The 24,543-nt window shown below is 47.2% G+C and overlaps 1 protein-coding gene across 5 annotated transcripts in view; it reads right to left on the bottom strand.

The window, feature by feature from the left end:
• MROH1 (maestro heat like repeat family member 1) overlaps positions 1-24,543 on the bottom strand; it is a 53,970-nt gene that overhangs the window by 24,980 nt on the left and 4,447 nt on the right. For 3 of the 5 annotated variants that reach the window (XM_066578179.1, XM_066578180.1, XM_066578178.1), the window contains exons 2-22: positions 24,042-24,262; positions 23,533-23,678; positions 22,284-22,415; positions 20,727-20,828; positions 19,306-19,468; positions 18,978-19,076; positions 15,348-15,499; positions 14,817-14,957; positions 14,626-14,718; positions 13,092-13,170; positions 12,241-12,354; positions 11,592-11,665; positions 9,923-10,045; positions 9,547-9,654; positions 7,841-7,985; positions 7,651-7,691; positions 4,365-4,506; positions 3,522-3,574; positions 2,631-2,738; positions 2,427-2,546; positions 554-676 (exon numbers count right to left, since the gene is read on the bottom strand). In XM_066578179.1, the coding sequence (XP_066434276.1) occupies positions 554-676; positions 2,427-2,546; positions 2,631-2,738; positions 3,522-3,574; positions 4,365-4,506; positions 7,651-7,691; positions 7,841-7,985; positions 9,547-9,654; positions 9,923-10,045; positions 11,592-11,665; positions 12,241-12,354; positions 13,092-13,170; positions 14,626-14,718; positions 14,817-14,957; positions 15,348-15,499; positions 18,978-19,076; positions 19,306-19,468; positions 20,727-20,828; positions 22,284-22,415; positions 23,533-23,678; positions 24,042-24,057 (2,274 nt within the window). In that variant the 5' untranslated portion in view covers positions 24,058-24,262. The remainder of the gene's footprint in view (positions 1-553; positions 677-2,426; positions 2,547-2,630; positions 2,739-3,521; positions 3,575-4,364; positions 4,507-7,650; positions 7,692-7,840; positions 7,986-9,546; positions 9,655-9,922; positions 10,046-11,591; positions 11,666-12,240; positions 12,355-13,091; positions 13,171-14,625; positions 14,719-14,816; positions 14,958-15,347; positions 15,500-18,977; positions 19,077-19,305; positions 19,469-20,726; positions 20,829-22,283; positions 22,416-23,532; positions 23,679-24,041; positions 24,263-24,543) is intronic. The other 2 variants (XM_066578181.1, XM_066578182.1) reach the window with 2 other exon arrangements.

Here is a 24,543-nt window from a genome sequence, read left to right as displayed (position 1 = left end):
ATGTCCATTACAGCGAGGTCTGAAGATCAAATTAACATTCCCCACATAGAGCGTCACTCGTACGGTGGGAGGAAGCCGCAGTGCCAGCGAAGACACAGGCTGTCCGCCGACGCCAGGGTAACGCACCGCCTACTGCATCACTAACGCGAGGATAAAACTACAGGTCTAGGGAGTCACAGCGGGCACTCACTGCACCCCAATAGTGAATCCTGCAAAATTATCCCCAGTGGAATGGCTACCAGAGTGCGCCCAGATAGGATCGGACATTAGAAGTGTAAAATCAGCACCATTGGAAATCACAACCTCCATTATAGACAGGTGAGTCTCCCCCACCAATGCAATCTACCAGTACAGAAGAAGTATTGGGGATGGAGAAGGCACTGTGTACGGGTATGGGGACTAGAGGGGGCACTATGTCGGGGTGTGGGGACTGCACCAGATACTGTATGGGCAGGCACTGTATGGATGGGGAAGGGTTGTAACAGATTCTGTATCATTTAGGAACAATATGCCTCAGGTCACGGCGATCGCAGGTCAGCAGAGCCGTACGCACCTTGAAGAGGTTGAAGATTCCCGTGTTCTTCTTCATGATGTCAGATTTAAGGAACTCGGATAATTTATCCAAACTATCATCCAAGTGATGAGTCGAGCAAATTCCGAATGCAACAGCGAGACCCTGCAAATACAGAGAGCAGCATTAGCGGGCCGATCCAGAATCCAGAGAGAAGCAGGCGCTGCCGCCTCCTCCCGAGCCAATCCCGAGGGAAGCAGGTGCTGCCACCACTGCCACCTCTTCCTCCTCCTCCCCCCCGAGCCGATCCCGAGGGAGGCAGGCGCCGCCGCCTCCTCCCGAGCCGATCCCGAGGGAGGCAGGCGCCGCCGCCTCCTCCCGAGCCGATCCCGAGGGAGGCAGGCGCCCCCGCCTCCTCCCGAGCCGATCCCGAGGGAGGCAGGCGCCCCCGCCTCCTCCCGAGCCGATCCCGAGGGAGGCAGGCGCCCCCGCCTCCTCCCGAGCCGATCCCGAGGGAGGCAGGCGCCCCCGCCTCCTCCCGAGCCGATCCCGAGGGAGGCAGGCGCCCCCGCCTCCTCCCGAGCCGATCCCGAGGGAGGCAGGCGCCCCCGCCGCCTCCCGAGCCGATCCCGAGGGAGGCAGGCGCCGCCGCCGCCTCCCGAGCCGATCCCGAGGGAGGCAGGCGCCGCCGCCGCCTCCTCCCGAGCCGATCCCGAGGGAGGCAGGCGCCGCCGCCGCCTCCTCCCGAGCCGATCCCGAGGGAGGCAGGCGCCGCCGCCTCCTCCCGAGCCGATCCCGAGGGAGGCAGGCGCCGCCGCCTCCTCCCGAGCCGATCCCGAGGGAGGCAGGCGCCGCCGCCTCCTCCCGAGCCGATCCCGAGGGAGGCAGGCGCCGCCGCCTCCTCCCGAGCCGATCCCGAGGGAGGCAGGCGCCGCCGCCTCCTCCCGAGCCGATCCCGAGGGAGGCAGGCGCCGCCGCCTCCTCCCGAGCCGATCCCGAGGGAGGCAGGCGCCGCCGCCTCCTCCCGAGCCGATCCCGAGGGAGACAAGCTCGGCCGGCTCCTCCCGAGCCGATTCCGAGGGAGGCAAGCTCGGCCGCCTCCTCCCGAGCCGATCCCGAGGGAGGCAGGCGCAGCCTGTTCCCGAGCCAATCCCGAGGGAAGCAGGCGCCGCCTCCTCCCGAGCCAATCCCGAGGGAAGCAGGTGCTGCCTCCTCTGGAGCCAATCCCGAGGGAAGCAGGCGCCGCCTCCTTCCTAGTGGACCTGAATTGCTAGCAGTGAGGCCGAATCACCAGATCAGGAGGAAGTTGGAATGTGTCTATTACTAATCAGGTCAGAGAAATCTTACAATCTCTGAAAGCAAACAGTGGCTGCCTCAATCCAGTGACAACAGGCAGAGGCTGCAAACCTGTCCTAACCTGGTCCTGTTCACACAGTTGAGGGTTCGTTACAGTATACTATATGATGGATAAGCTTCATGCCCATACACTAGATATGTGCCCCTGGTGAGGGATCTTCCTCACAGCAAATGCTCCCCCTCCACCGCCTGATATCCTCACTGTACTCAGAGTTGTAGTCATACCAAAGGTGGCATGCATTCAGTCAAAGACCATAAATCAGAGAGTTCTCTCAGGGTGATTGGCTACCAGGTAGAGCTGACAGAGGACAAGCCATACATACAGACTGCAAATAGCCATCTGGCAGATATTAGTGCCTTAGAAACAAATATGGCCAATGAGAAGTAGATTCTGAATTGAAGAGAAGTCGGGAACAGAACCTGACGTACATCATCCATCCTATATAGCAGTCATTATACAGTCCCACAGGGCTCAGCACCTGGCTTTATGACCCCTATGCTGCCCTGCTGTCCAGTTAGGCGGATGGGGGGGAATTGTAGTATTCAGACATGTTGTTACCTCTCTGTCGGTTTCATCCTGGTAGCGGGCAGAGGTTAGCAGCTCCTGGAGCTCCTTCCTAACCAGCTCTCGGTTGGCACACGCACCCAGGCTGCTCCCGATGCATTTATAGAGGAAGTTCTAGGAATGAACATAAAGAAGTGAATGTCGCCCCCTGCAGGACACAAAGCGCCATAACCACAATCATCACAGCTGGCCACTCACCTTCTCCAGAGCAGAGTTGTTGTAATTGTTGAGCTGTTTCCTCATCTCCTGCGAGAGCTGACAGATCCAGACATCATCGGACACTGCCTGCAGGGAGCCCACCAGAAACTGGAGAACAACATAGTGAATATACCAGATCCTGAGACTAGAGGACCCCCAGCCTGACCTGCCCTTCTTCCATGACTGGACAGCCCACAGCGAGACCACTAGGAGCTTAAAGAGTAATTGCAATTTTTGCAAACTTTTGACACGTCAGAACAACATGTTAAAAGTTTTGATCAGTAGAGGGTCAGGTGCTGAGACCCCAGCTGATCGCTCAAGCGAAGGGGCTGCAGCACTTACTGAAATGCTGTGCCGTTTTGGTTGCCTCTGCTACTTGTCAGCTGCTCTCAGCAGCTAAAGATGAACACAGAGATGTCCACAGACATCTATGCATCCGTCTTCAGCTGCCAAGTGGGGGTCCCAGCACCCAAATCCCACTGTTCAAACTTTTGACATGTTGTTCAGACATATCAAAAGTTTGTAGAAAGTGAAGTTACCGTTTAACCAGAACACAGTGAATGTAACATATCCAAAGACTAGGGGACCCTAGGCCCGACCTGGAGCAAACCCAACAAGAGCACAAGGCACAACGTACTGAATGTATCAGATTCCCAAACTAAATGGCTTGCAGCATGTCTATCGAGTGCTGGAGCACATCCATGGTAAATGTACCAGATCAAGACTAGAGGACCCCAGGCGAGCCCACAAGGAGCAGAGCACAGTGAATGTTTTAGATCAGAGGACCCCTGGTGGGCCTTTACCTCCCCTCATGGCTGGATGGCCCACAGCAAGCCTATTAACCCAAATCCTTCCCGCCCATGCTGTTAGACAACAGACAGCGCCCCTTACCTTCAGCAGGCGCTCCTCCCACACCGGCTGTTGATGAGGCTTCTCAGTCACTCCTGGAAAAACAGATGTGATAAGAGTCCACAGATCAGGAGACATCACCAGAGGGTTCAAGGCATCTGCAGCTCCTCACCTTCATCAGCATCTCCCCTCTTCCCACCATCCTGACAGTTTGCTACAATGGATCAGTGCGGAGTCCGCACTGTCTACACTAACTCTTTGGTTCCCCCACGCACAGTCCATGTTGTCAGGATTTCTTCAGCATTACTATCAGTGCCTCGGAAGTGGCCCCAGGTGATCTCTATAGGAAATCCTCACATCATTCCCTGCTGAGGGGCCAGAGTTTAGAAAGGTTGGGCTTCCCCACGGCAGTAACCTCATGCGTCTGAAAACCCAGTCAACCACAACAGCCAATGACCGCATGACCTGGCGGATAATGCTGGCAAGATCCCAGGACCGTTGGCGGTCATGGATGGACAGGGTTTTGACCCATGCAGTTACCACAGTATAGAAACCCGGCCAAACCCTGGTGATGACACTTCTAGCATACCTTCAGCTGTGAGAAGCATGGATAGGAGAATATTTTCGTTCATTGACAACAAGCAGAGATGTTGAAAAAGGCGAGGAATTAAAAAAAACTAAATCTATCAGAAAGCTGCAGAACTTCCCATTGTACAGCGATTATTATTCCTTCAGAAGCCCTTTAAGAGGAGAAGTACCTAGAAAACAGTCTGAAGCATATGGGCAAATTAAATGCACACAATAAGTTCTGCAGATCCTATAAAAAGAGACCTTGATAAAAGACGATCGGGGAAGGAGGTGTCACTCCAAGAAAATGAACCCCACCTTCCAGATACTCTAAAAGTGGGGGGATCTCCTGCTCCCAGAATTGTCCTGTAGTTGGGTGGATGTTAATCTGCATGACTGACAGAAGACGAAGAGCGGCAGCGTTCCTCCCGTCACCAGGGTCCAAGGAAGCGGAAACCACCTGAAAAAGGGGACAAATGTGGATGAAAGAAGAAGAAAAGGATTACAAAATCCTGACAACACTACCCGAGGGGGAAGACATCTCCTCCTCACTTTCCTCCTATAGATCTCAGTACTATGTACACATTACTACAGATGAGCACTGGAAAGTTCTACGCCTCTTCACAGTTCCACTATAGATCTCAATACTATATACACTACTACGGGTAAGGATAGAAGTGTCTCCTTCTCCACACGGTCCTCCTATAGATCACAGTACTATATACACATTAGTACAGGTGAGGATAGAAGTGTCTCCTCTTCACTGGCCTCCTATAGATCTCAGTAATATATACATTTCTGCAGGTGAGGATAGAAGTGTGTCCCCCACCTTATTGTCCTCCTATAGATCTCAGTACTATAAACACATTACTACAGGTGAGGATAGAAGCATCTTCTCCTTCTCCTCACTGTTCCCCTATAGATCTCATTAATATATACATTACTACAGGTGAAGATAGAAGTGTCTCCTCTTCACTGCCCTCCTATAGATCGCAGTAGTATATACATTTCTGCAGGTGAGGATAGAAGTGTCTCCTCCACCTTATTGTCCTCCTATGGATCTCAGTACTATATAAAGATTACTACAGGTGAGGATAGAAGTGTCTTCTCCTTCTCCTCACTGCCCCCTATAGATCTCATTAATATATACATTACTACAGGTGAGGACAGAAGTGTCTCCTCCCCAATATCCCCCTATAGATCTCAGCACTATATACACACACACATTACTACAGGTGAGGACAGAAGGGTCTCCCCCTCCTCACTGCCCTCATATAGATCTCAGCACTACATACAGACACATTACTACAGGTGAGGATAGAAGTGTCTTCTCCTTCTCCTCACTGCCCCCTATAGATCTCATTAATATATACATTACTACAGGTGAGGACAGAAGTGTCTCCTCCCCAATATCCCCCTATAGATCTCAGCACTATATACACACACACATTACTACAGGTGAGGATAGAAGGGTCTCCCCCTCCTCACTGCCCTCCCATGGATCTCAGCACTATATACACATTACTACAGGTGAGGAAAGAAGGGTCTCCTCCTCCTCACTCCCCTCCTATAGATCTCAGTACTATATACACCTTACAAAAGGTGAGGATAGAAGTGTCTCCTGCTCCCCACTGTCCCCCTATAGATCTTAGTACTATATACATTATTACAGGCGAGGATAAAAGAGTCTCCTCCAGCGTTGCCATATTTCAAGCTGTATTATTCAGCTGGACAAGTAAGATATTCTTTCGCCACTGGCTATCAGGTTCTCCCTTCCAAACTCTGATCATCATCTAATGTTTTTTCTGTCTGAAATATCTTTCTCTGTGGGTAGTTTTGGAAAAACCGGAGTTACTGTCCAAGCAGATGCTACCTATCCATAAGTTGGTGGTTAGAGTGTGGCAGGCATGTAAAGCACTGACCAAGTACTCAGACAACCCCTTAGAAACTCCTCTGTGGGATAATAGAGTGCTCTCGCACCTTGTGAATTTACTAGATAAGCAGTTCTGGGTGCACTTGGGAATCACCACGTTAGGACACCTATATATCAACGGAATACTAGCCTCCTTTGAACAGTTACAGCAACTCTACCAGGTCCCGAGGATTGGCTTCTATAGATACCCACAGCTCCGAAATGCCCTCATGACACAATTTCCAGAGCCCAGACAACCCTTTTCACTATATCCATTAATAGGGGTAATGCGCTCCCAAAGCCCTGAAGGCCTGATATCGGTTTTATATACCAATTTGCTCCATTCCAAAATCTCCTACATGCCAATGAAGGTGATGAATAGATGGAAAGAGCTCTTTCCCTCCCTTACCGTAGAGGAGTGGGAAACGACAATGGCCTCATATACCATGGTGTTGCCAGCTGCAAAATATAAGCTAACGCAGTTGTACATACTCCATCAGTGCTATCTGATACGAGTAGACGTTATTAAATAAACAAACAGGGTATCCACCGACCAGTGTCATCAATGCCAGGTACCGGGTGCAAATCTTAGTCACTTAATATGGAGCTGCCCTGGCGTCTATACGTACTGGAGGGAGGTCACAGAATTTCTAAACCAGCTAATGAAAATACCAGTCCCACCCGACCCGGGCATCTGCCTGTTAGGAATTTTGAATGAGGAGCGCTGGCAGTTTCATAACTGGATCTTTCTTATTAAGGTGCCATTTGCTAGACAACTCCCGGTCAGGATCTGCTTCAAGGTCTATTGAAAAGGGCTGCACTTAGAGTGTACTGTACTTATGTATCAAGTGTGGATAATGTGCCTACATAATCTCCCCCTAACTAAGTATTTATGGTGTATGCATTCATTTATATACCTTATAGTATATTTATTGTTCAATAAAACGAGTTTAAAAAAAGAAGTGTCTCCTCCTCTTCACTGTCCCCCTATAGATCTCAGCACTATATACACATTACTACATATGAGGATAGAAGGGTCTCCTCCTCCTCACTGCCCTCCTATAGATCTCAGCACTATATACACATTACTACATATGAGGATTGAAAGGTCTCCTCCGCACTGTCCTTCTATAGATCTCAGTACTATATACATTACTACAGGTGAGTACAGAAGGGCCTCCTTCTCCTCACTGTCCTCTGTAGATCTCAGAACTACATACAATATATAAGACTTAAAAGGGTTGTGCCAAGACATAAAGTTATCCCCTCTTCACAAGATAGGGGACAACTTTATGATTGGTGGCGGTCCAATCTTAAGAATGAGGGCCATGAAGGTCCCTGAATGAATGGAATGCAAGAAGTTTCAATGGGAAAGCTGAAGATTTCAGAGGTCAAGCACTCCGCGATCTCCAGCACTACCGCTGAAATGAATGGAGCGGCGGTGTGCATGTGCGACTTTTGCTTCATTCATGCAGCGGCCTTCAGGACAACAGTTCTCAGGATTATTGTGATCAGATCCCCACCAATCAAAGTTATCCCCTATCCTGCAGGATCGGGGATAACTTTATATCTTGGCATAATCCCTTTTAACCCTTTGAGGACCAAGGGACATATTTGCCCCATGGTTTTTAAATTGCCCGCAAGTTCGAATGAATCAACTGCGGTCCTGAAAGGGTTAAATGTCACACTTACCAGCAGACGTGTAAATAAAGCATGCGGAGACGGCAAATTCACTGTGAACACAAAACAGAGAACAAGGGGATGAATGTTTTGCAGTGAAATGTCTCATACGGAGAAGACATGAGGGGAAGTAACGAGTGAAGGAGACAGAAGAATACAGAGCTCCTACGAGGGGGTCATCTGATATATAGGGGACCCTCACCGTTCACGTTGTAGTTTATGAGGAGCTTTTCCATGCCTTCTTCCTGCTTCTTCTGACCCAGATGCACCAGACTCTTACAGACAGGAGTCAGAGCGTTTGTGAACTGTATGGGGACCACGAACTCCAGGAGGTAGGGCCACAGAACCTGTAACATGGAACATGGACTACTGATCTCAGGCTACACCAAGCCATACCTGTACCCTAAACACCTTTATGAACCCCATCTCATTTAACGGGGTTGTCTGGGAGTTTGTGGATTTTTTCTATTGATGACTAGAGATGAGCGAGTATACTCGCTAAGGCTAACTACTCGAGCGAGTAGTGCCTTAGCAGAGTATCCTCCCGCTCGTGTCTAAAGATTCGGGGCGTGGAGCGGTGGGGGAGAGCGGGGAGGAACGGAGGGGAGACCTCTCTCTCCCTCTCGCCCTAACCTTTACAGACGAGCGGGAGGATACTCGGCTAAGGCACTACTCACTCGAGTAGTTAGCCTTAGCAAGTATACTCGCTCATCTCTACTGATGACCTATCCACAGGATAGGTCATCAAGAGATGACTGGTGAGGGTCTGCCACTCAGGATACCCACTGATCAGCTGATTCCGGCACCACTGTCAGTATGGACAGCCCAGGAAGCAGATCAAACTGTCCATGATGCTTATGACTTTTTAACTTTTTTTAAAATACCAATTTTCCTGATGTTGCATTTCATGAACATTTGCCTATATGCTAGTTTTCCGGTGTTATTTTCGTTTGGTCATGTAAAAACCTCCGGCACCCAATATCATTTCATTTTGCCATTTACAGCAAATAACAACAAATATAGGAGTTTATAAGTAGTAAAACATAATAAAGAAAAGAAGCCTCTTCACTAGGAAAGGGTTAATGCAAGCTTGAATACAAGAATTTCTGTCAACAAAGTTACTAGGTCATGTGCAAAGATTAAATAATGAGTCACAGAGGATGGATAAGCGCTGCATAGAGATGCTCTAAATTTGGTTTATTATTTAAAATTGGTTTAAATATTGTTAGCCTCGTCAATTCACAATTCTCATGTCTAATCGCATGTATTTTATTTTCAGATTTCATACTTCAGGCTAAAAACAAAATCTTGTTAGGTGCAGAGTTTTTTTTTACAATTTACCAAAATGAAATAGTTTTTGAGAGTCATATGCTAAAAATCATCGTTTGCCACCACAGACTTTCAAATTTGAAATTAAAAAAAAAAAAGTGAAAAAAGTAATAACCCTACTGTCCATAGTGCAGTGGTCTAGGCTGGTATTGCAGGTTGAGTTCTTTTTGAAGTCAATGGGAGCTGTGCCTGCAGTACCAAACAAGGCAGCTGCAATCTTGGCAGCGCTATCTGCTTCCAGCTCTGACCACATTGATAGTGGGCCTATATATCAGCCAATCAGTAGAGATCCTGAGCAGCAGAACCCTACCAATCATCTATTTATGACCTATCATGAGGATAGGTCATCAATAGAATAAAATCCCCAAGCAATCCCTTTAAGGACATCTGTATAATGGTCTGACATTAACCACTTCCCAATAAGTAGGCGCCCCGCATCAGACTACAGAAGAGGAATGAATTGTTTCTCATTCAGAGCCGCACAATGTAAAACAAAAAGATGGTGGCTCGCAGAAGGCTGAGATAATACGTTTTGTGTGGATGAGCTGGGAGGTGCCGGCGGTTTAATGCCGCACTCACATTGGTCACGCGTTCCACGGTGGTGCTGATCAGGTACAGGGTGTTGATGCTGATCCGTCGGACACTTTCTTCTGTCACTTCTTCTAGTTCGGAGTTCTGCCGCCTCAGCTGTTAATGAAAAACGGAAGATCATTAATGCCATCATGGCAGCTGCTGGAAGCTAAGGACGATCATGGGGACACAAAGGCAGAAGGGTTTGCAATCATGAAGGCTGGAGAATCGGGGAATGTTCATTAGTAGGATTCATGGACCTATTAACACTTCCTAGATGAAGGCAAGTGGCTGTGCTGGGGTAAGGAAAAGGGGTATCGGGGTCATGTGAATAGTGTAAAGTGATGGAGTTGACAGCTACTATCAATCCCATAATACATCTTACCGAAGTCTCTGACGATAGACAGCACAGCCGGATGAGATACTCTACCATCACCTCTCCCCCGGGCTGCTCCAGGTATCCGTGGTGCGCCATAGTACTGATCAGCTGCACCATCACCTTCCTCACCTGAAGGGTACAAAAGAAAGGAGACATCAGGGAGCGACAAGACAAAAGATAACCAAGGAGTGAGAAAGCAATCAGGACAACTGCTGCATCCAGTATTGTGGTGGTAGGGATACACGTAGGAGGGTCTCAGCTAGCATATGATTTCCTGGAGGTTGAGACCTGCATAAAATTATGAAGGTTTATGCACCATATGTCAGAGGTTGGACTGTATACCACACTTACACAGCACCACCTATGCCTGTGTCCTTATATCTGGTATTGCATCCCAGGCAAATAAAGGAGTTGTCAAGTTACTAACTGTTGATTGTCTATTCTTAGACTAGGCCATCAATAATAGATGGCCACCAGGACCCCCACCAAGCAGCTGTTTGCTGGACTAGTATGTTCATGCACTGAGCTGATTTCTGCAGGAAGCAGAGAGCTCCATTCTCACTGCAATGGCCAAGCTTGGTATTACAGGAAAAGTTCCAAATTATAATAATGGGTACTTTGTGTTATGTCCACGCAACAACAGGGCACCAAGCCTCAGCATGGACGCAAAACGGTATTCACACAAACGCCAGAAGCACACACAAAACGCACACTGAACATCAAAGGTAAAACCCTAGGGTGACAGACAAACCCAACACAGAAATCACATTTAGAGCTCACATGCATACAGATAACCCATAGAAAGCGCAAGCATTCTCACACCAAAAAAAAAAAGAGAGACACCGTACTGACATACAGGGAACCATGTCAGGCATCACCCATCCGACACACACAAGTCATCAGACGTCTGGAGGCCACACCTGTAAAAAAGAAGGGAAGAGGGGGTCTGCATATGATGCAGACGGGGACTACAGGTGTCCAGACCGGCCTCAGGGAATGTAAGAGACACACTACAGACCAGCATGCATAACATAGCTCAGAGTGAGATTAAATACAGAATTCATAAAGAAGATAAAATGACCAGCATTCTCTGGCAAGAGAAGCTGGTATTTATGTGTAGCAGACTAGGGGGATTGCCGGGCTGGAAAATACCACACCCAGGCAGCTCAACTAACACCCACCTGTGAAGGTGTGCTCATGGAAACCTGTAGAACGAGAGGTCCGAGCCGCACAACCTAACACTTTGTTTGTAATACCAAGACTGGCCATTGTAGTGGAAACAGAGCTGTCTGCTTTCTGCAGAAATCAGCTCTGTGCATACACGCTCTGATCCAGCAAACAGCTGATCGGTGGGGTTCCCAGGAGGCAGAAGCCCGCTGATCTATTTTATTGTGGGTCTATCCTAAAAATAGGCCATCAATAGTTTGCAACTGGACAACTCCTTTAATGAGGGTGAGCTGCAGTACTAGACATGGCCACGTGGATGAGGGGCACAGAGCGGATTCAGGAGGTCAAAACACAATGCTCTATCTGAACAATATACCATCAAACCTCGGAGCCTTTGTATCTCGCTGTATTCCATTGTCACATCTAGTGGGGGAGGGGTGGCTTAGGCGTACATCCACGTATAGGGGATGATGGGACATGACCTGGGTTCCCCAACCTGCACACTCACCCGATTGCTAGTGTCCTGGAGAGGTTGTCGGACTGCGGCAAGAATCAGTGGCTTCTTTACTTCCATCAACGGTGCTAAAATTCAGGAAGAAGTCGAAGATGAGAACAGTACAGGCACTCTATATACAGGAGACCTGACAGTGGTGCTTTAAAGGGTACATTCACACATAGTGGATTTCGGTGCAGATCCACACCAATTCCGTTACATGTGAAAGTTTAACTTGAAATCCAATATTAATGGTCTTTCTTGAAGATAGGTCATCAGTGTCAGCTCTGTAGGGGTCAGACTCCTGGTACCCTGGCCGATCAGCTGGCTGAAGGGGCGCTTGGTGATGGCTGTTCCTAATACTGCAGCTCAGACTTATCCAGGTCAAAGGTAAAGAGCTGCAGTAACAGGCATCGCCACTACAAAATGTGCAGCGCTGTGACAGGTAATAATGAAGAGATACGAGTCCTTTAGTGTCTTCAGAGGGGATGCCAGGAGCCAGACCCCCTACAGAACTATCCTTAGGCTGGTTCATCAATGTTGGAAATCCCATATAAGATTACTACTGGTGTCAGGTCCCTACAGTGGGGGTGATGTTACATGATCACATCCGCTCCCTAGAAGGCTCTGTGCATGCTTGTACTAATGCGACGCCCCGACTTACCCGCAGAGTTTATGACTTGCTTCAGGATTATTAGGGTCCCCATACGCACTTTGGGGTTATTGGCCTCCATTTTGGGGAGCAGATAAGACAACAGGTGATCTGGGAAAATGGAGGCTGCAGGACAGAGAAATGGAAGTTATTACAAAGCCTCAGTGACCATTAATGCTGGTCATTATGTAACATCCACCCCGCAACCCCGATAAATCTGAGGGTCCACTGCCTGATCAAGGGCCCAGTGTCATTCGCTATTCTGGAGGCCTTCACCAGGTATAGCATAGTATTAGTTACACAAGGACTTATGATCGGGACCTCTGATAAATGGCATGAGGGATCTAAGGGGGTATTCTGGGCATTTAACCCCTTTTAGTACTAATGACCTATACCCAGGATAGGCCATCCGTAGTTGATTGGTGGGTTTTCCGCCACTCAGGACCCCTAGTGATCACCTGATCTCAGCCCCCGCACTCACTACAGCGGGTTGAAGTTGATGGCTGTGTCCGCATTGGAGTCGCAGTTGGAAGTGCCACATAAGGCCTCGCTTCCATTGAAAATCAGTGCTATACCATCTATAGCGCTTCTGGCTCTGACCCCAATGTGAATGTCCGACCCTACTGTAGCGAGAGCAGGGGTTGAAATCCAGTGATCGCCAGGGTTCCTAAGCAGCGGATCTCTGTTGATTAACTACTGATAAGCTATCCTGTGGATAGGTCAACGGCACTAAAAAGAATTAAATGCCCAGAATACCCCATTAAAAGCTTATCAGTAAAACAACCTTACGGGATAACACACGGACATCAAGATAGGAGAGATTCAGCCCATATATCCAGAATATCCACCGCTCTCCCTCTTACCGAGAACAGTGAAGCAGCGCAGAATCTCATTGCGATTCCTCACCAGCATCTGTGTGAGCGCCTCCGTGGAAGAGCAGATCTGCAATGGGACAACATGGACACGTCAATGACAGAAGGTGGACACAAGACTTCTCCGTTCACAGCACCTGCATCAGACTCATCACTGCTGTCCGGGCCTCCAAAAAACGTGCGAGTTCAGCTGCCTCCCAGCATATCAGACATGAAGCCTGGCAGCCACAGGGAGCAGGGACGAAAAACTGCAAACAGCAAAAGCCAAAGACTGCAAGCCAGAGAGGGCTGAGTGGCCATCAACAGCTGCAGTCTGGCCTATTATTGCCAAGATCCGGTGACCACATAGTGTGTGTGTGGCTTGTGGATTTTAGCCAGGGATGCGCCTAACATGAGACGACTTGAGCCTGCCGTAACTCAGCTGGGTTGCCACCTGGCCGATAGGTCACCGGCCCGGCAGGTAATTAAGGCCAGTATTTATTTTTTTACTGGCCGTATTTTTTACCAGCATTCCTGCACGCAGATGCCATCCTGTACGCAATGCAGACGCTGGGCAGGCAGATTACAGCAGTGGTGGCTGCTAGATCGGAGCTACAGACTGAGTGAGTTAAATGACTGATGGTGTTGGGTGGGTGCTCAGCTGGAGGTCCATTAAGAGGGACACTACTACTACTGGGGACACTAATGGGGGTCACTATTACCTTACTATTGGAGCCACTAAGGGGGTTGTGACACTATCAGGGCCACTTTTATCCTGTTATCATACGAGCTTCAATGGTTCAAATATGTTTTGGGTATCTTGTGTGTTGGCACTTTCAATGCCTGTAAAATGGGTCTTTTTGCTGTGCATAGAGGTTGTGGGGGTCTATTTCACACTTTTACTCAGGCAAAAAAAAAGGCTTGGGGCACCAGCTGTTTTTTTAGCTACTGGCAGAGAAGGCTGGAGGATAACGGGTGGGGTGGGGTGTCTGTTAGCCATTTATCTACTGTAAGGCGGGGTTCACATGGGGCAGAATGGCCGCCAAACTACCGTGCGGCAATCCCGCCCGTGGCTCCTAATCCCGGAATTAGCCAGCAAAATTGACGAGATTTTGCAAAAATCTTGTCCACACGCTGTGGCCAATCCGTTGCAGCCAAGCTGCAAGAAAACAGATATGCGGCGCAGAATTTAATTCCGCAGCATCTCAATTCCTTTGTCGTTTCCGCAGCGGCCTCTCTTCTCTATGGGGAGAGAAAGTCGCAGCAGAATGCCGGCGGCGAAACCGCTCCAAAACCCGCAGCTCAAGGCCACGGGTTTTGAAGCTGTGCTTATCCCGCAGAAATCTCACGTTTCTTCGGTGTGGTCATTCCGCAAGATTTCTGCAGGATTTCTGTCCCGTGTGACTCCAGCCTAAAAAAGCGGACATGGACGCTCAGCGGTTCTGACTGAACAAGGGTCAGCTCTACAATAATTAATTTGCCCTGCCCCATCAGAGTGAATGGTGGATTGTACGGCACAGAGCGCTTGGCGCAGCCATGAGCTCACCTGGGTGTGCAGCACCGACAGCACAGAGTCTATCTGAGGCTCTAGCGTGCGACTCTCATTAGACACCGCACTTTCCAGTATTTGACACAGGCTCTGGATAGGAGAAAACCAAGACATGTCAAGATCTGAACCCAAACGGATACAGGAGGGTGAGGGAGATCCAGGCGATCACACAGCTCAGGTGCACTCACTTTAGTCACATAGAAAGGCTCCACATTCTTCTTATACAGGGATAAGATGCCAGGAAGGAGGCGAGCAAGTTGTTCCTCCAGCTTCTCATTGGGAAGTAAGTGACTCATGGGACCGAGAGCCTCCACCACAGCGAGTCTGACCTACAAGGAGGGGGATATGGGGTCAGAACAATAATGGTGGCCCCGACATCCTGAGAGAGTTCACAATCTTAAGGTGCATCAACAAGGAACGACTGTCGTTCAAAAAATAAAATAGCTGGATCATTCGAATTTGATCAATGATCGCTGCATGTAAACACGGCCAATGATCAAACGATAATTAGTTTGCAAATCTTTCGGTTTAAATATCGATCAGTTAGTCATTCTCATTCCTTTATACAGTAAATGTGAACAACTGATTTATCTGCCTGTATGAACAGACTGCATGAGTGAACTCTGAGCACCCTTACTGATAAAGAAGGCTTGAGAACTCTTATGTCTGCATTGGGAGTGAAGCCAATAGCTTGCGGAGGGCAGGCTGCACTTTCTCACCTTGCACTCGCGATTCTGCAGCCAATTATTGAACAGGACATCATAAGCGCTGAAGAGGTCACTGGAGAAGGTGTCTTTCCGCACGGTGGGGTCCGGGGCCTTGTCCAGGTTAGCAAGATATTCCTGAATACTCTCACTGAAATGCTGCAGGGCTGATAGATGAGAAGAGTGACAAGGAGGGATGTGAAGCCCCCCACTCATGTTTATATACACATACAGAGTCTATGACCTCTGCACCATACTGCAATGATGCAGACGTGGCGCCCAGAGTCACATATAGCATAATATCGCTGTCAACGCGATCAGCGAGGGAGAAACTGTCAGAGAAGAGGAAGTAGTGGGGGGCATGCGTATGGCTCTGATCTACGGCCAGAGACACGGAGACATTAATTATCACCAGTAAACTGCAGGGAATCTCATTAACCAACTATAGAAACTACGAGTATGTTTAGAAATACTACAGAGATAGGGAGCTGCCTATGTGTGTAGGCACCTATGTACACTATCCTAGCAAAAGTAATTGGACACCTGGGCAAGAATCAAAAGTAATAGTTATTTCAATATGTTAATAACTAGTGGGGCACCTTTGGCCCTAACGTCATTGATACTCTCAATGCCATACTTTCTATTATTGTCTAATACACTTCAGCTGGTACTTTCCTCCATTCATGCTGCAAATTTCTAAGTTGGACGCTGACCATATTTGCTGACCAGACGTTACAGTTCGCCCCAAAGAAGTTTAGTACGGTTCAGGTTGGACTCTGCAGGTCCAATCGTGGAACATCTATATCCTCAAACCAACGTAGAACAGCGATGGATTTGTGATAAGGCGCATTGTCTTGTTGGAAGTTTGGCTGACCATTTCCAGAGTATTGCCATGTGGTCGGCAGCACCTTATTGTCAAGGATGACCTGTTCATGGTCCTTGTCACTACAACCAACGGACCGAGACCATGCCATGTAACAAATCCCGAGACCACATAGGAACCTTTGTATTTAACTGCTGGCACAACACACCCAAAAGCCGTTCCCCAGGCATCCTCTACACCCAGGTATGTCCATCTGATTTGAAGATAGAGTAGTGTGATTCATCACTCCATAGAACATTTTTTTTATAGTTCAACTATTCAATGACAATGCTCCTTGCATCGCTGTAGACAAGCTGATGCATCTTCTTTGAGAGAACCTGCCAGACGTTTGCAGGATGAATGAAGGAAAGTGGATCAGACTTTAGTAGAAAGTAAGCCACAAAAGTATCTAATGTTCTTTGGGTCAAAGAAGGGCCCACTAAGTATTAACATATGGAAAGAAATACTACTTTTAACTCTTGCTCAGGTGTCCAAATCCTTTTGGCAAGATAGTGTACATTACTGCGGTGCATATAATATATACTGTATTACAAAATATATCCCTCCCCCACTCAATACCCCATAATGACAAAGTGAAAACAGAATGTTTGTAAAGTTAAAAACAAAAACGTAAGATCTCCAACATTTTGCATTGACATAAGCAAGTATTCACACCCTTTGCTATGACACTTGAAATGTAGTTCTGGGGACCTCCCATTTCTCCTGATCTTTGAGATGTTTCTACACCTTGAATGGAGTCCCCTGGGGTAAATTTAGTTAATTGGACATAATTTTAAAAGACATACCCCTGTCTATATAAAGGTCTCACAGCTCACAATGCATAACAGAGCCAAAACCAAGTCTTGAGGAGGAAAGAACTGTCTATAGAGCTCAAAGACAGGATTGTGCGGACGTTCTTGTCCCTGGAGGCCCTAAAAGTAGTTCCCCCCCTTAGGCTATAAAAGGCTCTCGGAGGCTCCTTGTGTGTAGTGACCTCTTCTTCCGCTTGTGTAGAACTTACTGACCACTAGATGCCTCTACGACGCAGAGAAGAGATGTCACCCCTTTACCAGAGTCTGAGAGGGACGCATTATTGAGGTGTGAGAAGCTGGAGGCCATATCAGCGAATTGTCCCCCACCGGCCGTTCTGCCCAGACTGGTAGGAGGTGTTGGGACCAGCAGATGTGTGAGGGCACACAAGGTGACCGGGCTCAGGGCCCCCGACAGACCACGATAGTAGAGAGAATAGTCTGATCATCTGACAAGCACCAGCAGCTTAGTCGTCTGCCATCCAGAGACAGGTGACACCATCGTTACACCCCAATGTCTGTAGGAACCATTTCCAGGCGCTTGGCTGAAAGACATTTGGTTTCACGTTGCCCATTACATGCTCTGCCTTTGACACAGACTGTCACCTACGTTTTCAGTTGTGTCTTGAATTATGAAACTGGACGCTGCGGAGTGGAATTGGGTGGCCTTTAGCGATGAATCCAGGTATAGTTTGGGCATGGATGATGGCCATGTTCGTGCCTGGAGACCTAGAGGTAAGCACCTCAATCCTCCCTTTGCTGTGGAGTGGCACACTGCCCCCTGCTTGTGTGATGGTCTGTGGGGCCATCACATATAACAGTCGGTCATCCCTAGTAGTTGTACGAGGGACAATGACAGCTCAGCGATATGTTCAGGACATCCTGCAACCACATGTGTTCCTCTCATGGCGGCTTCTAGCAGGATAATGCTCGGCTGCACATACAAGAGGTAACCGGAATGTCCCCACAACATTGTCACACTTCCGTGGTTGCCTGGTCATCAGATTTATCACCAATAGAATATGTATGGGACCATCTGGGATGCCCACTTCCACAGCCTACGGGCTTGTAAGATCAAGAAGCTCAGCGTGGTATCTGAATCAATAATTGGTTACGGGTTAAGTGTGCAACTAGTGTATACCAAATATTGGAATAGAGAAAACTAAAAGGATAGTGGTCTTTGAACAGATATGGGGGGAACTCACAATATTAGGATTCCCTGACCACTTTTTTTTAGGATACCATACAGAACCTGTATGCCTCCATGTCAGCCAGTATCACATCTTGTATCCAAGCTAAAGGCAGCCCAATAGGCTACTAGAGCCTCCATGTCTGCCTGTATCACATCTTTTATCCAAGGTAGAGGTGGTACAACAAGGTACTAGAGCGTCCATGCCCACCTGTATGACATTGTGCATCCAAGCTAGAGGCGGTACAACAGGGTACTAGAGCCTCCATGCCCACTTGTATCACATCTTGTATCCAAGCTAGAGGTGGTACAAGAGGGTACTAGAGCCTCCCTGCAAGGGGTCGTTTTTCTGCAATCAATGATCCTTTTGCTCTGATTTTCTAATCACAATATCAACATTACAATCACAAAACGTTTCATTCGATTCTGACAACTTCAAGGTGCTTGAATTTTGACAAGGAGTATATATAAGCATTCTTCGGCGCTCACTACATTTCCTGTGACTCGCTCATGTGCGACGGCCGTTCTTAGTTGGCATCCTGTCACCTGTGCAGCATTCCAGAGCACAAAAAGGAACCAAGAACTAACACCCCCAGAGATGCCTCATAGATCAGCTCCATAATATATATATTATATAAACCTTGCTTACATCTGGTGTATGGCGTCCTGCCTCCCCCACTAATTGTGTAGCAAGTGAAGTTCCGCCTCTCATGACGTTCTCCGGCACCATATAACATAACACTATTGTGACCCCCCTGTACGACAGCGGACTCCAGCACACTCACCAACGCAGAACACGGCCTTCATGGGGTCCTGTTTCACCATCCCCAACATTGGGAGCATTGTGCCCAGAATGGAGTTCAGGAATGGGACCATCCCAAATACTGCAGAGAGAACAGAAGATCCTCAGTCACCATATGCAGCAGCTGTGCGAGGGGGCCGAGTTCAGACAACATGGAGCCCCAGGCAAGGGTGACAGTAAACATTACCCCTGAACTTGTATAAGGTCACCGGACTCAGTGACTTGTGATGTCCTAAGTGATAGTAGGTGATAAGCTGCCCCCTACCTGTCACATGTGTATATCTAGATATATGAAGGGCTCTAGAACATACCATTAGCCATGGACAGGTTGGCCAAAGTTTGCATGATGAAGAAATGCGGCAGAATCCCCGGCTGGAACTTGAGCAGAATCTCCTCCATAACGCTGTTGATGAAACGTCTCCCGACAGCCACAAGGACGTTACTGGCCGCCTGCTGCCATTCAAATATGATGTCCTGAGGGCGAGAGCACCCGAAAATTAGAAGAAACCAACAATATGTATAATCACATATACATAACTCTGTTCCTCGGTGTACCAACAACAACATAGTAACAGTACATAAGGCTGAAAAAAAAGACACATGTCCATCTAGTTCAGCCTATTATCCTGCAGTGCTGATCCAGTGCGCCGCCTTGTTACAGTCACAGTCCTGGGTATGAATAGATGATGGGAGAGATCTCTGTATTGTCCCCTGATATATTTATTTACTGTTATTAGGTCGCCCCCCAGGTGCCTTTTCTTTCTAAACTAAATAATCCTAATTTTGATAACCTCTCTGGGAATTGTAGTCCGCCCATTCCATTTATTACTTTATTTGCCCGCCTTTGTACCCTCTCAAGCTCTGATATGTCCTTCTAGAGTACCGATGCCCAAAACTGTACTCAATATTCCATGTGTGGTCTGACCAGTGACTTGTAAAGAGGAAGAACAATGTTCTCATCATGTGCCCCTAGACCTCTTTTGATGCCCCCCATGATCCTATTTGCCTTGGCAGCAGCTGCCTGACACTGGTTGCCCCAATAAAGCTTACAGTTAACTAAAATCCCCAAGGCCTTTTCCATGTCAGTGTTACCCAATGGTTTCCCATTTGGTGTGTAATAGTGACCTGTATTTCCCCTGCCCATGTACAGAACCTTACATTTATCAGTGTTAAACCTCATTTGCCACTTTTTTTTGCCCCAAACCTATCCAGATCCTCTCGCAACTGCAAACTGTCCTCTCTTGTGTTAAATACTTCATAGTTTTGTATTATCTGCAAATAATATTTTACTGCACAATCCTTCTACCAGGACATTAATAAATATATTAAAAAGACTAGAGCCCAGTACTGCCCCCAGTGGTACCCCACTAGTAACAGTGGTCCAATCAAAGTATGTACCATTTATAACCACCCTCTTACTTTCTGTCAGTGACCAGTTACTTACCCACTTACACACATTCTCACCCAGACCAAGTATTCTCATTTTATATATCAACCTTTTATACAGCACAAACGCTTTGGAAAAGTCCAGATACACAAGATCCAATGACTCTCCCAGGTCCAGTCTAGAACTTACCTCCTTGTAGAAGCTGATCAGGTTGGTTTGACAGGAGCGATCGCTCATAAACCCATGCTGATATGGAGTTTTATAGCTATTTTCATTGAGGTACTCTAGGATAGAATCTCTTAGAAACCTCTAAAATTTTCTACCCGTAATAGAAGTCAGACTTACCGCCTTATGGTTTCCAGGTTCACTTTTTGACCCAATTTTGAATATCTGCACCACATTTGCTATACGCCAATCCAGTGGAACAGACCCCGTCACTATAGAGTCCTTAAACATAAGAAACAATGGTCTATCTATCACATTACTTAGTTTCCTTATTACCTGGGCGGTGTTTGCTTGCAGGACCCGGTGATTTGTCTAGTTTAATCTTTTTAAGGCACCTTGACACTTCTTGGGTTAGACTAGCCATATTCAATGGAGAGTTTACTTTATCACTCTATATTTCATCTCACATTTCATTTTCCTGTGTGAATACACTGAAGAGAAAAAAACTAATAGATTTGATTTCTCCTCTCATCAAGTTCCAAAATTCATTGCTAATTACTTTTTAAGGTGCCAAGACTTTCACTTTTAATCTTTTTACTATTTATATAGTTGAAGGCCACCTCTTAGGGTACCTTTAGATGAGATGACTGTCAGGAGCATAAGCGCCCAACAGCTGTCTCACGGGGTACCACCCAACTATCGCACCTGTGGGTTACAAAAGGAGCAATAGTCTTTCAAGTAAATGGAGGTGAAGCAGCCGGGGATCGTTCAGACCACCTGCCTCCATTCATAGTAATATTGAGCGGCTCCTGTTTACATGGCCCAATAGTCGCTTGGTTTTCAGTTTTGCTAAAAACCAAGCGACTGACTAGGGAGCAATTTCTCACTTGGTGCCCTGTCGGCGGCCGTATGTACACGGAACCATTATTACCCAAATTCGCTGTTTCCAGCCAGAATTCTGGCGATAATCGCACCGTGTAAAGTTACCTTTAGTTTTACTCTCTTTGGCAATAAAGATCTCCGTCTCCACCTTTGCTGGTTTTGTTTTTTTGTTTGTTTTTTTTTACACTACTTATTTTCTCCTTATAGGCTTTCACTGCTTCTTCGCTGCCTTCTTGTTTTAGCAGTTTAAACACTTTTTTGTTATTTTTTGCCCCTTTACATCTTTATTAAGCCACATTGGTTTTCTCGTATTCCTAACTCTTTTATTCCTGTAAGGTATGAAACTGCTCACAGTGAGTATTTTAGATGGTTTTTAAAAGTTTCGATTTACTGTCTGTACTCTTATTTTTGAGTACATTGTCCCAGCCAATAAGGTTAATTTCCTATTAAATTTACACTTGTTTTTCAATAGGGTATTTTGTTGGGAGGCCACAAAAATAAAAAATAAAAACTTTAAAAAGGCAAAGATCGATCACCTTAGAGATTTCCTCAAAGGGAACCTGTCACCTTCCTAAGGCACCATAAACTAATTTATGGTCCTTCTAGGGAAGTTGACAGGAAGTACGGTGATATATATTTTTTTTTATACTCACCCCCTCCCAGGTTCCACGTGCCACACGGCAATCCGACTCTTTTCAGATTGCCGTGCGATCTTCGGTGAGGAAAACCAGGGAGTATTAAGAAAAAAGAAATCATCCAGTTCACCATCACCTCCCCTAACAGGGTGACAGGTTCCCTTTAACCTTATCGAGTCGAGAACTGGACAGACGGCGTCTCCAAAACCACGGCACCCACCTTAGACTTGGTCATCTCGCTGGATGCCAGTAGAATGGTCAGTTTTGCGGTTTCCTTGTTGAGGTTATTCAGACTGTTCTTCACCACGGTCTCCATTGCTCTCAAAATGATTGTGCGATGGACATAAGATAACTGGTATGGAACAAAGTAACAAAGTCAGGAATGCCACAACCTGCAACTCCATGTTACACGTAATACACTCATCATACAGACCCCGTCATACTTTATATACGCATCAAAAAGTCATACTGTATATACAGATGGGTTAGGGTTACACAAAGCGAAGAATCGTTTGAACAAGTGAATCAGCAAATGATGAGAAGTCTGCTTTATAATGCTGTCAGTTTAAATAGCAGTGTAAATAGCAGTCGTTCAGTATTAAACGGCCGCTATGTTAAGTCAATGGAGAGGGGCGGGGGAGAGCGAGGAGAGAAATCTCCTGCAGCCTCCCCACCCCCCTGCTGGCCGCTCTGTGAGTGAGCCAGCGATACTAGCTCCCGTGCAACTGCAAGGGAGCGAGTACATGTGGGGACGAGTCTAAATGGGCCTACTCTTCAGCTCAACTGTGAAATCACTTGCTATAAAAGGTGGTTTAGGTACACTTTGAATTACTTTACAATGGATTTCCTTGTTAAGATAAGAGAACAATAGCTTTTTATTGGGTTAAGAATAATATAACTTTCTGCCATCACAAGCAAGGTAAACTTTGTGCTATCCATATAAATGTCATACACTGATCATACATAGTCACACTGCATATTCACACACTTTAAAAAAGATACCATCACACTACATATTGTATATACACATCATACACTGATTATACAGACACATTCATGCTTCTTATATACCCACATCACACAGACACTGTCATACCACGTGTACATACACAACTCATCATCATAACCCCCCCTCCCCCCCACACATCAGATACTCACTGTCATATTGTATATGTGCACACATCCTACAGATACCGTCATTTTACATACAAACAATACGGACACAATCATACAGCCATACCACATATATACACATCCTACAGATGCCATAATACCTCATATATACATACACACCATATACTCACCCTTATACCTCATATCCACACCATCATACCTGACCTACACACACAGTCAAACCGCATATATAAATATCATACAGACACCATTATAATTCATAAACATATCGATCATACAAACATCTTCATACTGCACACAAGCACATCATACAGTAATCATAGGGAGCTCCATACCTTATCATGTTGGCGCAGGTATGAATCACAGGCCTCTAGCACCTCCTCCGGGGTCTTTTCCCCCATGAAGCACAGAGAGCTATAGATCTGCTCCTGTACATCAGGGTCCTTGTCTGTGGAGGCATCCATGAGTGTGGCGGCCAAGCCTGGGTAAAGATGGATATAAGTCATGTTACCCTGTGTCCGCAGATCACTGCACTGGGGGCATATGCCCAGCACGGATCACATATCCACAGCACCAGGTCCCGGAGAGACCTCCAGTACTATGTGAATAACTAGACACAGACGGGCTTGATGCTACCAATTACAAGAGCTATACACTAGGGTAATGGGCGCAGTCATGGACAGCAAGCAGAGAGTGACAACTGTCCCATGTGAATGAGGCTTGGGCGTCAGTCACACACTGCATTTTATGTGGCCTTTTTTGCAATCAGTAGTGTACTTTTTTTATCCAACAGAGCCGGTAGGGGGCTCCAGCCAATGCTGTGTTGGGTAGTTACGGTACTTACGCTTCACGTTGGCCATGTTGGACGCTGATTAGCGATGTCAGCGTTGAACACGGTTCCTCAATGCTGCGCCAGTCGTGGGCTCCTTCTGGGTAGCGATGGGTGTGCAGATGATGGAGGCTTCTACATGGTGTCTCCTCTTCGGAAGCTCAGATCGTCATCATCATCGGCTGTCAGACGGACAAACACAACGAAATAACAGGGAACAGGGACGTCTCCACCTGCTGCAAAGAGAAAGGGATATGAAAACTAGAACGTCTGATCCCAAAGCACCCCCTCCACCCTATAAGTGGGTGTCCACCACCTCTGACCACCAACAGGCAAAAGTCCTTTCTACCAACTTGCACATGAAGACAAACGACCAAGTTATGAAAGACCTGGAGATAAAAGGAATCTCCACTAAGTGCAGAGATCCAGCTGTGCTACCACTAAGCTGAGGTGCGAGTCCTAAACCATCTCCTGGTGTTCCCACAGCCACCTACAATCACAACATTGATCAAGTGAC

Source organism: Eleutherodactylus coqui, chromosome 9 (genome assembly GCF_035609145.1).
Source record: "Eleutherodactylus coqui strain aEleCoq1 chromosome 9, aEleCoq1.hap1, whole genome shotgun sequence".
NCBI classification, from domain to species: domain Eukaryota; kingdom Metazoa; phylum Chordata; class Amphibia; order Anura; family Eleutherodactylidae; genus Eleutherodactylus; species Eleutherodactylus coqui.
Note: the sequence above shows the minus strand (reverse complement) of the source record. Positions and strands in the feature narration are given on the sequence as shown.